Source organism: Neolamprologus multifasciatus, chromosome 16, assembly GCF_963576455.1.
Source record: "Neolamprologus multifasciatus chromosome 16, fNeoMul1.2, whole genome shotgun sequence".
Lineage (NCBI taxonomy): Eukaryota > Metazoa > Chordata > Actinopteri > Cichliformes > Cichlidae > Neolamprologus > Neolamprologus multifasciatus.
The window spans coordinates 12037228-12049565 of NC_140454.1; the positions used below are offsets into that span (position 1 = coordinate 12037228).

At 43.8% G+C, this 12338-nt stretch overlaps 1 protein-coding gene across 3 annotated transcripts; it reads left to right on the forward strand.

Annotated features, from left to right (window-relative positions):
* Positions 1-215: 215 nt before the first annotated feature.
* Positions 216-12158, forward strand: med14 (mediator complex subunit 14). 3 transcript variants are annotated; one of them, XM_085135374.1, is made up of 29 exons: positions 216-657; positions 1133-1159; positions 1272-1377; positions 1470-1643; positions 1753-1882; positions 1982-2110; positions 2233-2340; positions 3159-3291; positions 3392-3542; positions 3650-3761; positions 4067-4192; positions 4337-4415; positions 4742-4901; positions 5037-5231; positions 5398-5532; positions 5640-5716; positions 5845-6005; positions 6247-6393; positions 6499-6743; positions 7830-8099; positions 8511-8760; positions 9225-9347; positions 9576-9752; positions 9885-10123; positions 10565-10744; positions 10928-11035; positions 11158-11283; positions 11418-11607; positions 11734-12158. In XM_085135374.1, exons 1-29 carry the CDS (start codon positions 482-484, stop codon positions 11805-11807), a joined length of 4308 nt encoding a protein of 1435 aa, XP_084991500.1. In that variant the 5' UTR covers positions 216-481; the 3' UTR covers positions 11808-12158. The 3 variants fall into 3 exon arrangements, with proteins under 3 accessions (XP_084991500.1, XP_084991501.1, XP_084991502.1); XM_085135375.1 differs by having other exon boundaries at positions 5845-5993; XM_085135376.1 differs by lacking the exon at positions 9225-9347 and having other exon boundaries at positions 217-657.
* The last annotated feature ends 180 nt before the right edge of the window (positions 12159-12338 follow it).

The following is a 12338-nucleotide window of genomic DNA, read 5'->3' on the forward strand; positions in this document are numbered from 1 at the left end:
GTTCGTTGTCGTTAATATTTTATTATTATTATTAATTATAATAATTTGAGACAAAGAATTGCTTTCAAGCTGAGCCTGTTAACACGAAACATTGTGCACAGTTTTTATAGTATTGTAACAGATGTCAAACTCGTGCTTTTGCTCTGGACACAAACACATAGACTGTGCGGTGTCCCTGTTTGTCGTTCCTCTAAGGTCTTGTCTGGGTTTTCTGTCCGACCGCCTTCTAGGCGATCAGACCCGACAGAAAAGATGGCGGCCGATCGGCACTAACTGTTCTCTATAATGAGTTACCAAATTTTGTCTATTTGTTGAGTTTTCTTCTGGACAAGAAAAACAAGTCCGTGCGGAGAACCTCATCTGGGCAAGGACATTTTGAGGGACAGAAAAGCTTCTTTGCTGAAGCAGTTAGCTGCTACAGCAGTTTGGTGTAGCAGCGCTGGCTTCGGCGTAGCTAACGAGTCTGTCTCGTCATTGTAAAATGGCTCCGGTGCAGATCGGCTCAGACGGGCCGCTCGTTCACGTCGGAGGTATGATTGTTTCGGGTCCACAGGCACCACCGCTCGGTGCCCCGGGTACACCGGGGGTCCGACTCAGCATGCTTATTGAGTTTCTTCTCCAAAGGACCTACCAGGAAATCACCACACTGGCGGAACTGTGAGTAGCATTTACTGCTGCAGGCCTCAGAGCTAAATGATGTTGACCTGGCGGGCTAACCTTCTAACTTGAGTAAACTGTGAGGATGTTCGTCTTCCAGATGCTAAAAGAAAGCCTAAAAGGCTCATCAAACTGGGACCATCAGTTTTATATTTATATTCAAAGGAGCAAAAAGCTTTAACAGTATAGAAGATTAGCACAGCAGCACAGGTAACTGCTGATATGTTAAGGGCGTACATGTAAACAATACATGGCTATAGGAATATAGAGCCAGGATCGGTGATTGTGTTTGGAGATGAATATCTGATTGCTCCCATAGAGTTAATATATTAGTACCCTTTGACCGAAATACTATTATGAATAATGTTTTCGTTGTAAAGAGCAAGGATACATAATTTGAACATTTGACAGGACATAGGTCTGGAGTTCAAGAGCTTAATAAATGATGCTTAAAGATCTTTTGTTGCTCTTCCAGGCTGCCCAGAAAAACAGACATGGAGAGGTATGTTTGTTTTCTCACATTTCATTCATTCATTCTCCTTTATCCATTCACACATTCAGTTACTGTGTCATATTTTAAAACCCATAACAAAAGACTGCTGTTCCCCCCTTAGGAAAATCGAAATCGTTCAGTTCGCCAGCCGGACTAGGCAGCTGTTTGTCCGTCTTCTGGCACTGGTGAAGTGGGCGAGCAATGCAGGGAAAGTGGAGAAGTGTGCGGTATGTTGTGCGTGTGGATTAGTAACATTATTATTAACATTCATTCTGGTCATCAGAGCACTAAAGTTATGCTGAACTCTCCATGGTAACAGATGATCTCCAGCTTCCTGGACCAGCAGACCATCTTGTTTGTAGACACAGCTGATAGACTGGCATCACTGGCCAGAGAGGCCCTGGTGCATGCTCGTTTGCCCAGCTTTGCCATCCCCTTTGCCATCGATGTGCTCACCACTGGGTCGTACCCGCGTCTGCCCACCTGCATAAGAGTAAGTCTTGGACTTCTTTCCCTGCATGAAATGATGGATGTAGCTAAAACTTGCTCTCTTGAAGCTTTTTGGTATGTGAGCTCAACTGTTTCTGTGTCTATTTGCTTAGGATAAGATCATTCCTCCAGACCCCATCACCAAGGCAGAGAAGCAGACCACTCTGAACCAGCTTAATCAGATTCTACGACACCGCCTTGTCACCACAGACTTGCCACCTCAGCTAGCAAATCTCACAGTCGGTAAGCAGTTTGTGTGGTGTTTTAACTGGCACCATTCTCATGTCTTAATCAGATTATTTTCATCTGTGCTGAAAAGATCTTGTGTGTGTGTTTATGTAGCTAATGGGCGAGTAAGGTTTCGTGTGGAAGGAGAGTTCGAGGCCACCTTGACCGTGATGGGGGATGACCCTGATATTCCCTGGAGGCTGCTGAAGTTAGATATTCTGGTGGAGGACAAAGAAACTGGAGGTAAAGGGGCAGGGGGGCACTCACTCACTCCGACACAAACTGATTGATAATGTACTCGAGTGCTAATGGACTCAACTGGTTTGTCTTTCTGTCACATCCCCCTTCCCGCTCTATTGTAATAGATGGCCGAGCCTTGGTCCACAGTTTGCAGGTGAACTTCATCCACGAGTTGGTCCAGGCACGTCTTTGTGCTGATGAAAAGCCTCTTCAAGACATGTACAACTGCTTGCGTATCCTTTTTTTCCTTTGTATTTAACCATACACATGCACATTTACACATACAGAAAATGTGTTTGTGTGTGTATGTCCTGCCTGCATCCACTTGGCTTTTATCCCAGTCTGCTCTCAACTGCTGCAGTAGGGCGGGAGTGTGTGTCAGAGCATATAGAGTATTGACCGGTCAAGCAGATGAGTGTAGAATTCCAATGAGAAACACAGCTGCAGGAGTGAATCCTGTGTAGTCCCCCCTTCACTAAAACAGCCTTTTGTTAATGACAAGGAAAGAGCAGCACTGTTCTGACTATAGCGAGGTCACCCATCCAGGTCAGGTGCTTCAGTATTTTAACCTCCCTGAGAGATGTGGGCTTGTTAAAGTCACAGTGAAAAAGTTTTCTGCAAAATACAAGTATTATGTTGTCAACCTCAAAATCACTTGAGCGAGCATATGTGTAGATGATATCTTGTAATAGTGCCGATTTGTTCCCATGTGTCAGACAGTTGTAAGTCTTTGGTTAAGTGTAGCTTAAATGCAGAGAGAGGTAAAAAAAAAAAAACTGTTAGTGAGCAGTATTCGCACTTTAATCAGAGTCCTTAATCAAGCATGCGAGCTGAGCACAACTGTGCTTATCACAATGCTAATCAGTACATCTCTGCTCCGCCTTTTCCCCCCAGCATGTCAAAGAGCAGTCTGTATGAGGCACAGATACCTCTTTTACTACTGGACTGTGTGTTTTGAATTTTAATGGGAAGATGGGTACATCACTCTACCTCTACCCACCTGGCCCGGTATTTTCCCACGGTGTGTTTTCTTTAACCTCATTGTTGCCAGACTCCTTCTGTTTGTCGCTACAGCTAGAAGTGCTCCACTCTCAGACTCTGATGCTGATCAGAGAGCGCTGGGGAGACCTGGTGCAGGAGGAGAGATATGTGCCAGCGAAATACCTCACACTCTCTGTTTGGAAGTAAGAGCTTATAAGTGGCCCTCACATGCATGAACACATGACCAGTCACACAGAGAGAGGCTGAAGCTGATTTTTTTTTTTTTTTTTACTGTTTCTCCAGTCAGCAGGTTTTGGGTAGGAAAACGGGTACAGCATCAGTGCATAAGGTCACTATCAGGATCGACGAATCAGATGGATCGAAGCCATTACAAATTTCTCATGAGCCCCCTCTCCCTGTCTGTGACTCCAAATTAATGGACAGGGCAATGAAGGTGAAATGCACACAAATATCAGTATTTTCACTGTTTTACAGTACAATTACCTTCCAGTTTAGTATAACTTTTCCCCCTCTTTACTCTTTTTATTTTTTACATTTTAGATTGATCACCTGTCAGTGGAGAAGCTTTTGATTGACAGTGTGCATGCCCGGTCACATCAGAAGCTGCAGGAACTGAAGGCAATTCTAAAGACCAACAATCCCAGCGACAACTGTATGCATCCGCTCCTCATTTTTTATTTATTTATTTATTTATTTATTTATTCTTAATCCCTTCAAACGTGTTTATTTAGCAGAGCCTTTCAAACTTCTGTTTTCTTCTATCAACTGCAGCCAGACTTAATCAGCAGGCTGCAGATAAGACTGATGAGTGTTTGTGTTCATGAGTTAAAAAAAACTTAGAGAGGTTGTCGTTCACACATCCTACATTCTCCTTCTGTCAACTAGTATCTGCAACCAGTCCTTTGAGTCATTCACAGTGAAAAGACGCACACTTAAATGTTTGTTTGTTTATTTCAGCATTCATCGAGACTGCTTTACCTACACTTGTTATTCCAATACTTGGGCCCTGCGGCCGCTCAGAGTGTCTACACATTTTCGTAGACCTGCACTCGGGCATGTTCCAGCCAATGCTGTATGGGTTAGGTAAGCTTATGTTTGTGTTGTATTACAATAGGAACATGTATTTATTTAATGGTAATGTGGATCACATTATTTGAATGAGCCTCCACCTTTAACCCTTTGTTGAAGATAAAACCCTAGGTGTGCTTTGTCTCTCTCTCTCTATAGATCAGTCCATATTGGATGACATTGAAAAGACCATCAACGATGATATGAAGCGCATCATCTCGTGGCTTCAGCAACTGAAGTAAGTCCACATCAAACAGAGATACAAGTCAGAGCAGTATATCTTTACAGCTAACAGAACAAAGTGTTGTTAGCACACATTAAAGATGCAGATGCAAAAAGGAGTCAGTAGTAGGAGATGGAGTCTGACGCCTGACTGTAGCTTGTCAGAATTGACTAATTGCAGTCAGTAGCAACACTTGGCTCAGCTGGTGGGATGATGGGTGTTGAGATGAATTGTCTGTGTTGTGAGTCTTGCACGAGTGAACAGTGATTGATTGGTCAGTGAGTATCAGTTTCTGCAACTCAGCTCTCATGAAGACTGACTCTTTCTTTCTTTCTGGCCAGGTTCTGGTTGGGAGAGCAGCGCTGCCGGCAGTCTGTGAAACACCTTCCCACTGTGTGCACCGATGTCCTTCACCTCTCCAACTCAGCTTCTCACCCCATCGGCAGCCTGTCAAAACACAGGCTCTTCATCAAGCTCACGCGGCTACCGCAGTACTACATAGTGAGTTTTTCAGCCAGTACATTACCGACAAACGTTGAGCTCGAACAACTCTGTTACTTAGATTTTTATGTCCTCCTTCCAACTCTGAATCTTTTCCTCACATCTATTTTTTTTGTTTGTTTGTTTTGTTTTTAGATAGTGGAGATGCTTGAAGTGCCTAGCACTCCCACAGCATTGCAGTACAAGTACTCTTTCCTGTCAGTGTCTCAGCTGGAAGGAGATGATGGACCGATGTGTGCGCAGCTTCTGCAGCATTTCAAACCCAATCTAGAGCACCTTGTGCAGGACTCGACAACAGGGAGAGGGGCTCAGCCTGGGACTAAGAGAAAGGTAGCTGCACAGACTGCTTTCATCACCCACTCACACACTCATTTTCTTATGTGTGGCATGGCATTGCTAGGGAAAAACATTTGTGGTCAGTTGGACACTTAAAACTGCAATTATGTCCTTTCAGTGTGGGCTATTTATTTACTTTTTTGTTTCTGTTATTCTGTAGATTGTTGGAGACCAAGGGGAGCCAGAGCCAAAAAAGCCTAAGCGGTCTGGAGAAATGTGTGCCTTCAACAAAGAGCTGGCTCACCTAGTTGCAATGTGTGATATCAACATGCCTTTTATTGGCCTTAGAGCAGAGGTACTTCACAGTGCTTGGATACTTTGAATCATTCCCACATGTGGTGATTAGACAAGCCCAGTTTAGTGTTTTCTGGTTGATGCTGGATCCCTTTCTCTGCCTTTTAGATGTCCAACATGGAGATTCCAAATCAGGGCGTCCAAGTGGAAGGAGATGGCAGCAGTCATGCAATACGTCTAATAAAGTAACTATAATAGAGTCACAAACATAGAGACACATATTGACACAATTTATTTTAATTAAATTGTTATAAACTGTAGGAAAAGTGAAAATCCACAGTGACTCCACGGTTTATTGGGCTTTCTTTTACAGGATTCCTCCCTGTAAAGGTGTAGGAGAGGAGACCAGGAGAGCTTTAGAGCGTTCCCTACTGGACTGCACCTTCCGCCTGCAGGGCAGGAACAACAGAACCTGGGTGGCTGAACTGGTGCTGGCTAACTGTCCTCTTAACAGCACCCATAGTAAGGAGCAAGGTGCACAGCATTTACAAAGTCTTATTTATATACTTTGATTTAGTCTTGAAACAACTGTAGTATTAGTATTTCTATGGATGTTGTGTCCAAATTAGATGGCAAAGACACCAGCTGTAACTCCATAAAAGGCTCTAAACTGGAGCAAAAAAAGAATAAAATGTGTTTAGTGTTTGAGAGCAAGGAATCTGTATTTTCTTCATATACCAGCTTCTAAACAACCCCATCTTTTTTGCTGTATTAGCCTCCACGCGACACGTGTATCTGACCTATGAGAACCCTCTGTCGGAGCCAGTGGGCGGGCGGAAAGTGGTTGAGATGTTCCTTAACGACTGGAATGCCATTAGTCAGCTCTACCAGTGTGTCCTCACCTTCTCTCGTGCACTGCCAGGTGAGTGCATGTTTTTTTCCGAAAAGTGAATCCCAGATTTGTATTATCACATGTACACCTGTTTAATGTAGCTGCACATTATGATTCCCCCCGCTCCCCCTCTAGAGATGCCATCTCATTTGAGTACCTTCTCAGAGGTGCGGTTGTATAACTACCGTAAGCTGGTGCTGTGCTACGGCACCACCAAGGGCAGCTCTGTCACCATCCAGTGGAACTCCAGCACTCAGCGTTTCCACCTCGCCCTGGGAACTGTGGGGCCTAACTCTGGCTGCTCCAACTGCCATAATATCATCCTCCATCAGCTTCAAGAGATGTTCAACAAAAACCCACAAGTGATGCAGCTGCTACAGGTACACTGTGACCCAGTTACAAAATGTAACCACGGAATGAACACATGCACTTTTTGGAGCTGGATTAAGGGACGATTTGAAATTAAATAAAATCAAAAGGATGTGATTGGATTGCTTCAAACATTGGGTGTGGCTTAGTGAATGCAGCAGTGTCGTATTACATGCAGCACTGTGGTGCGTTGCAGTGCTTTACCCAGTCCTTCAAAAGCTGTGCGTTTAGTCCAGGTGGAGGAGAAATACATCAGACTGAACCTTATTTATTTCTTCTATCAGTCGTACCCGATTAAAATCCAAACCCACACTGCCCACTGTGACACTGCTTTGCTTATGGAATTGTATTCAAGTTAAAAGATCTGTGCGATAAGCCTCCACACTCCTGAACCATTAGGCTGTAGTACAATATCTCACACTTTATTATACTTAGTTAAAAAAATAGAACAGAAACTGAGGATCCGGAGAGTAAGGGTGGATCAGTATCTAGGATTTTAGAATAACAGCCAAAACAAAGGCATATTTACCTACCAAAAAAAGTTGCCCAGTCTTCAGCAAGGTAACTGCATGCACTGTGACTGGATGGGGCTGCTTCAAAAAGTGCTTTAGCATTAAAGAAATCCACTGCTAGTTCTCAGTACTTTGGCTGATACACCTTTAAAAAAAAGCCAGCCTTTGATTCTCCAAACTTTATTTTCCAAATTGTAATCCTATACTGTATAAAACAGTGCCCATGTTGCTGACATGGTGTAACTGAATTTAGCAGTTAAAACTCAACCTGCCAATCAGAGAACACTTACACTTAACACTTAAAGTGACCACTCACATTATTTCCCTTCCTTCTTTGAGCGACGTCCCTCAAACTGTCAGGTGAGAGTCATTGACGAGGAGAATTCAGGTTTGAGAGCAGAGCTCCTGCAGCACAAGCCAAGTAGACACTCTCGTGAGTGTAATACTTGCTTTGTGTCCTGATTTTACGTGTGAGGAACTGAATTTTGCGAGTGGCAGCGAATGAATAATTACCTGAAATTAATGTATTTGCTTTTTGTTTAAATGAAAAAATGTTTTTAATTTTTACATTTTCTTTCTCTCCAGGTCCTTTCAGACACACAGGCTCCTCTGAATGCAATCAACAAGCTACCTACGGTGCCCATGTTGGGCCTCACCCAGCGCACCAACACTGCCTACCAGTGCTTCTCCATCCTGCCCCAGTCACCCACACACATCCGACTGGCGTTCCGAAACATGTACTGCATTGACATCTACTGCCGAAGCCGCGGAGTGGTTGCTATCCGAGATGGAGCCTACAGTCTCTTTGACAACACTAAGATTGTAGAGGGCTTTCATCCTGCTCCAGGATTAAAGGTATGCCAGACACACTGGCACAGTAATAATGTAACAGACAATATATAGCAGAAGTCCTTTAAGCTTAAATTATTATTTGAACTTCCACACAAAAAGTCATTACACTTGAAGCTGTCATTACAAGCTTTGTGACCTCTTGAAAGGACACTAAATATTGGGTGCTAAATATTAAACCACTTCCTGGACCATATTAGCTTTCCTTACTGTAAAGACTAGAGAAAAGGATGCCCAGCCCAGCTCTGCTGCAGGGATGCGCTAAATTATCACTGTTTTTGTCTGACTCTTGCCAAGCACACAAATAAGCCAGTTTTCCAGATGTTGAATGACTTTAAAATAGATTGAGACATTAAAATGGATCCAATTCAGTGCACAGGTACTTACTTCTTAATTTATTCTCTCTCTTCTTTCTAGACATTCCTAAACATGTTTGTAGACAGCAATCAGGATGCTCGCAGGCGATCGGTCAATGAAGATGACAACCCGCCTTCACCTGTGGGTGTAGATGTTATGGACAGTCTTATGAACCAGTTGCAGCCTCAACCACAACCACAGACTATGAGAGGTGGTCCGGGAGGAGTATATCCTCCCCTAACTTCACCGCCACCCAATTATTATGCTAACGTTACTCCCTCACCATCCATGATGCCCACGCCATCACCAGGTATTTGGACCTATTGTACTCTGATTGCTTAATTGTGCCTGTGTGAATGTTGCAGTAAAGTGTTTGTGTCATATAAGCTTGTTAAGCTGCCATACAGCATTGTTTTCTCACCACACATTGTGTCATCAGCCACCCCGCTGACTTATGCATTTGTTGCAATAGCAAATTATGCCAAAAGAATGCGATTGCACAACCATGTGTGCCCATTTTAATTTTGTGAAACCATGCGATCAGTTGTTTCTCTTGCAACATGCACACCTCGCAGCCAAAAGGGACAAAGCATGCGTTTAGTCATGCTCCTTCCATTCCCCTCCATCTCAGCCCACCAGCCAGAGACTACAGCCCTTCCGCCCAGCTTTAGCTTGTGTGCACATGGAGTGAGTGTGTGTAAAGAGTACTTGTCATCTTTAGTCTGATGAGCCCTTTGATGTGTGTGCGTGTGTGTGTTGTGCGGATGTGTGCAGGGAACATCCATGCCTCTGGCTCCCCTAGTGGAGCTCTAAGGGCACCCTCTCCTTTCGGGCCAACCCCGTCCCCATCTTCTTTGGGTATAGCCATGGGCCAGACCAGCTTTGCCAGTCCCCACGGTAAGCAGCAGGATAAATACTGGCCTGATAGTAATTTTGTTCTGCTGGGCATGGGCTGGAGCGGGCTGGACTGAATATCTTTTCTAGGCTGCAGACATTAACAGGCATATGACAAATGGTCTACACAGCACGGGCACACAGTGGTTTATTTTTAATTTATCTGATTATGTTTATTGTTGTATGAGAAGTGTTAATGTGTTGGTGATGACTGACTCTCCTTTAACCTAGGTGTTTTAGACCCCAGCTCTCCATATGCCATGGTGTCTCCCACCAATAGGAACCAGTGGCCAGGTTCACCCCAGGTCTCAGGGCCTTCTCCTGGGGCAAGAATCCACGGCATGTCCCCTGGCAACCCTTCGTTGAATTCACCCATTCCTGACCCGAATTCTCCACGTGCTGGGTCCAGTAAGTACTGCCTCACATTGTCTCTGTATCCTTGTATTTACAGACAAACACTTTGTAATATTAGTGTTTGTTTATATATATATATATATATATATTTAACTTTTTTAACATGTGTCTCTGTGTTTGATTTAGGTTCACAAGTCATGCCTACCAGTATGCCTCCTCCCCGCAAGCTACCTCAGCGCCCCTGGGCTGCCTCCATTCCTACTATCCTCACCCACAATGCCTTGCATGTGCTTCTGCTCCCTTCCCCCACTCCCTGCCATGTGCCCGGCCTGGCAGGAAGCTACCTCTGCTCACCTCTGGAGCGCTTTTTGGGTTCAGTTATTATGAGACGGCACTTACAGAGGATCATCCAGCAGGAAGCCAATGTGAGTGACGAGCAGAGCCAAAAATCAGTCTGTTGTCTTTCATTTCCTAAATGATATCATCCTTTCTGCACTGTGCACTGAAAAAGTTATGGAAGCACGCAGCAAGGCCATGTTAGCCAACATGAGTTTTCTCAGTTGTAACTGGATCATTTTCATTTTATAGATTAACATGAATCTTATGTTTTTCATTCATGTCAAGTCTTTATGTTAAATTAACATTTTCTATAAAGTGTTTAGGTATACCTAAGGATTGTAATAGATTAAACATCCTTAAATATAGGATGACACGTAAAAGACTAAACTGAAATATGAATTCAGTCATGTTGGCTATAAGAAGTCTGTATATGCAAATTCACCAACTGCCCGATTGGCTTTTTTGTTTTTGCTTGTTTTTTCCCCCTCCCCAGTGCAGTAATCACTGTCATCTTTCCTCTCCTCCAGTTAACTATCGTGAACTCTAACGAGCCGGGGGTGATCATGTTTAAAACTGAAGTGCTCAAGTGCCGTGTGGCTCTCAACCCAAATAACTACCAGACGCTGCAGCTCAAAGTCACTCCAGAAAACACAGGTCCCTGGTCCCAGGAAGAACTTCAGGTGCTGGAGAGATTCTTCGAGACCCGTGTAAGTCATCATGTTTTTATTTATTGATTTTTTTCTGAACTGATCATAAAAATGGGTAAACAATCCCTTACTATTTTGTATCCATTAAAACATAGTTTGAATATTATATGATATATGACTAGTAACAGACACCAGCACCCATGTTGTGATCATTAATCCATCTACTGCTGTCCTTCCTTCTAGGTTGCTGGTCCTCCCTTTAAGTACAACACTCTGAATGCCTTCACTAAGCTGCTGGGTGCACCCACTAATATCCTTAGAGATTGTGTGCGCATCATGAAGCTTGAATTGGTGAGGAACTTCTTTTATATGGAGTGTTGTTGCACATTTGGACCCGCCCCCCCTTTAACCCCCACTTAATAGTCTTTGCGTTTGAAAGGTAATGCATGAATAAGCCTTTTCTTCTCCTGCAGTTCCCTGACCAGGCTGCACAGCTGAAGTGGAATGTCCAGTTCTGCCTCACCATCCCGCCCAGCGCTCCACCCATCGCTCCTCCTGGAACCATTGCTGTGGTGCTCAAATCTAAAATGCTTTTCTTTGTAAGTCACTGCAGCGCTTTACCTTTTTGAAACATGTACTTCATTTTCATTTGATGGAAAAAAGAAAAAAAAACATGTACATGAATATGTTGAAGCCACCTCACCCTTTGTATTTGGTCTGTTTTGTCCCACAGCTGCAGCTGACCCAGCGCATCCCGGTACCCCAGGAACCAGTGAGCATTATCGTACCCATTGTGTACGACATGGCCACAGGCCTCACTCAGCAGGCTGACATCCCCAGACAGCACAGCTCCTCTGGAGCCGCAGCACTCTTGGTCTCTAATATCCTCAAGAGGTTCAATGAGCTGCATCCTGCCAGACAGGGTGAGACTGCCCTCCCTCAGCTGACGAGCACTGAATAATTTACTGTACCTAAACCTTTTCCAACTGAATATTCGAATTAGATGTAAAACAGCTTTGTTAACACTGACTGTATTCTTTTCCTCCCAGGCGAGTGCACCATATTTGCATCTGTTCACGACCTGATGGCCAGCCTCACCCTTCCCCCTGGCACCCGTCAGTAGAAACGATGACGTCAAACCCAGAGCGGAAATTCAACTAAAGTCCCTTTAAAGACAGAAGATGAGCCTCACCCTTAAGCTTACTCGACGCATGAGTGTAAAAGCTGTGGTCCCAAGAGGTCAAAATGCAGCTTGCGTCCCCTTTGATACAGCCACTGGACTTTGATGTGATGGATGATTTCAAAGGGGATTCAATTTTGACAGTCTTGGAGACGGTCTTTAAGATTTGCCATTCAGGTAGACCTTAAAACAAGGACGACATTGGATGCAAATGGATATAAATGTTCGTTTGTTCTTCCTCCAGGTGCACTTGTAAACAAAACTTATGTATTGAGGTTTTTGTTTGTTTTTTTTTGTTTTTTTTTACAGAAATATGTATATTTAAGTGTGTAAAAGAATGAAGTGAGAGATTTTTCTTTTTGCTAGACCGCTGAGTTGCTTGTTTTTGGTAAAAACTGATATTGTTGTAGTATCAGGCGATATTTTCCTTAGCACACTATTTAACTGGCTTCTTGCCTTTACCTTGTCATTCCT

Coding starts and splice junctions, on each gene's coding strand:
- med14 (XM_085135374.1), top strand. CDS start 482: ATGGCTCCGGTGCAGATCGGCTCAGACGGGCCGCTCGTTCACGTCGGA. Junction 3,292..3,391: donor CTCACACTCTCTGTTTGGAA/GTAAGAGCTTAT, acceptor CTGTTTCTCCAG/TCAGCAGGTTTTGGGTAGGA. Junction 5,533..5,639: donor TTATTGGCCTTAGAGCAGAG/GTACTTCACAGT, acceptor TCTGCCTTTTAG/ATGTCCAACATGGAGATTCC.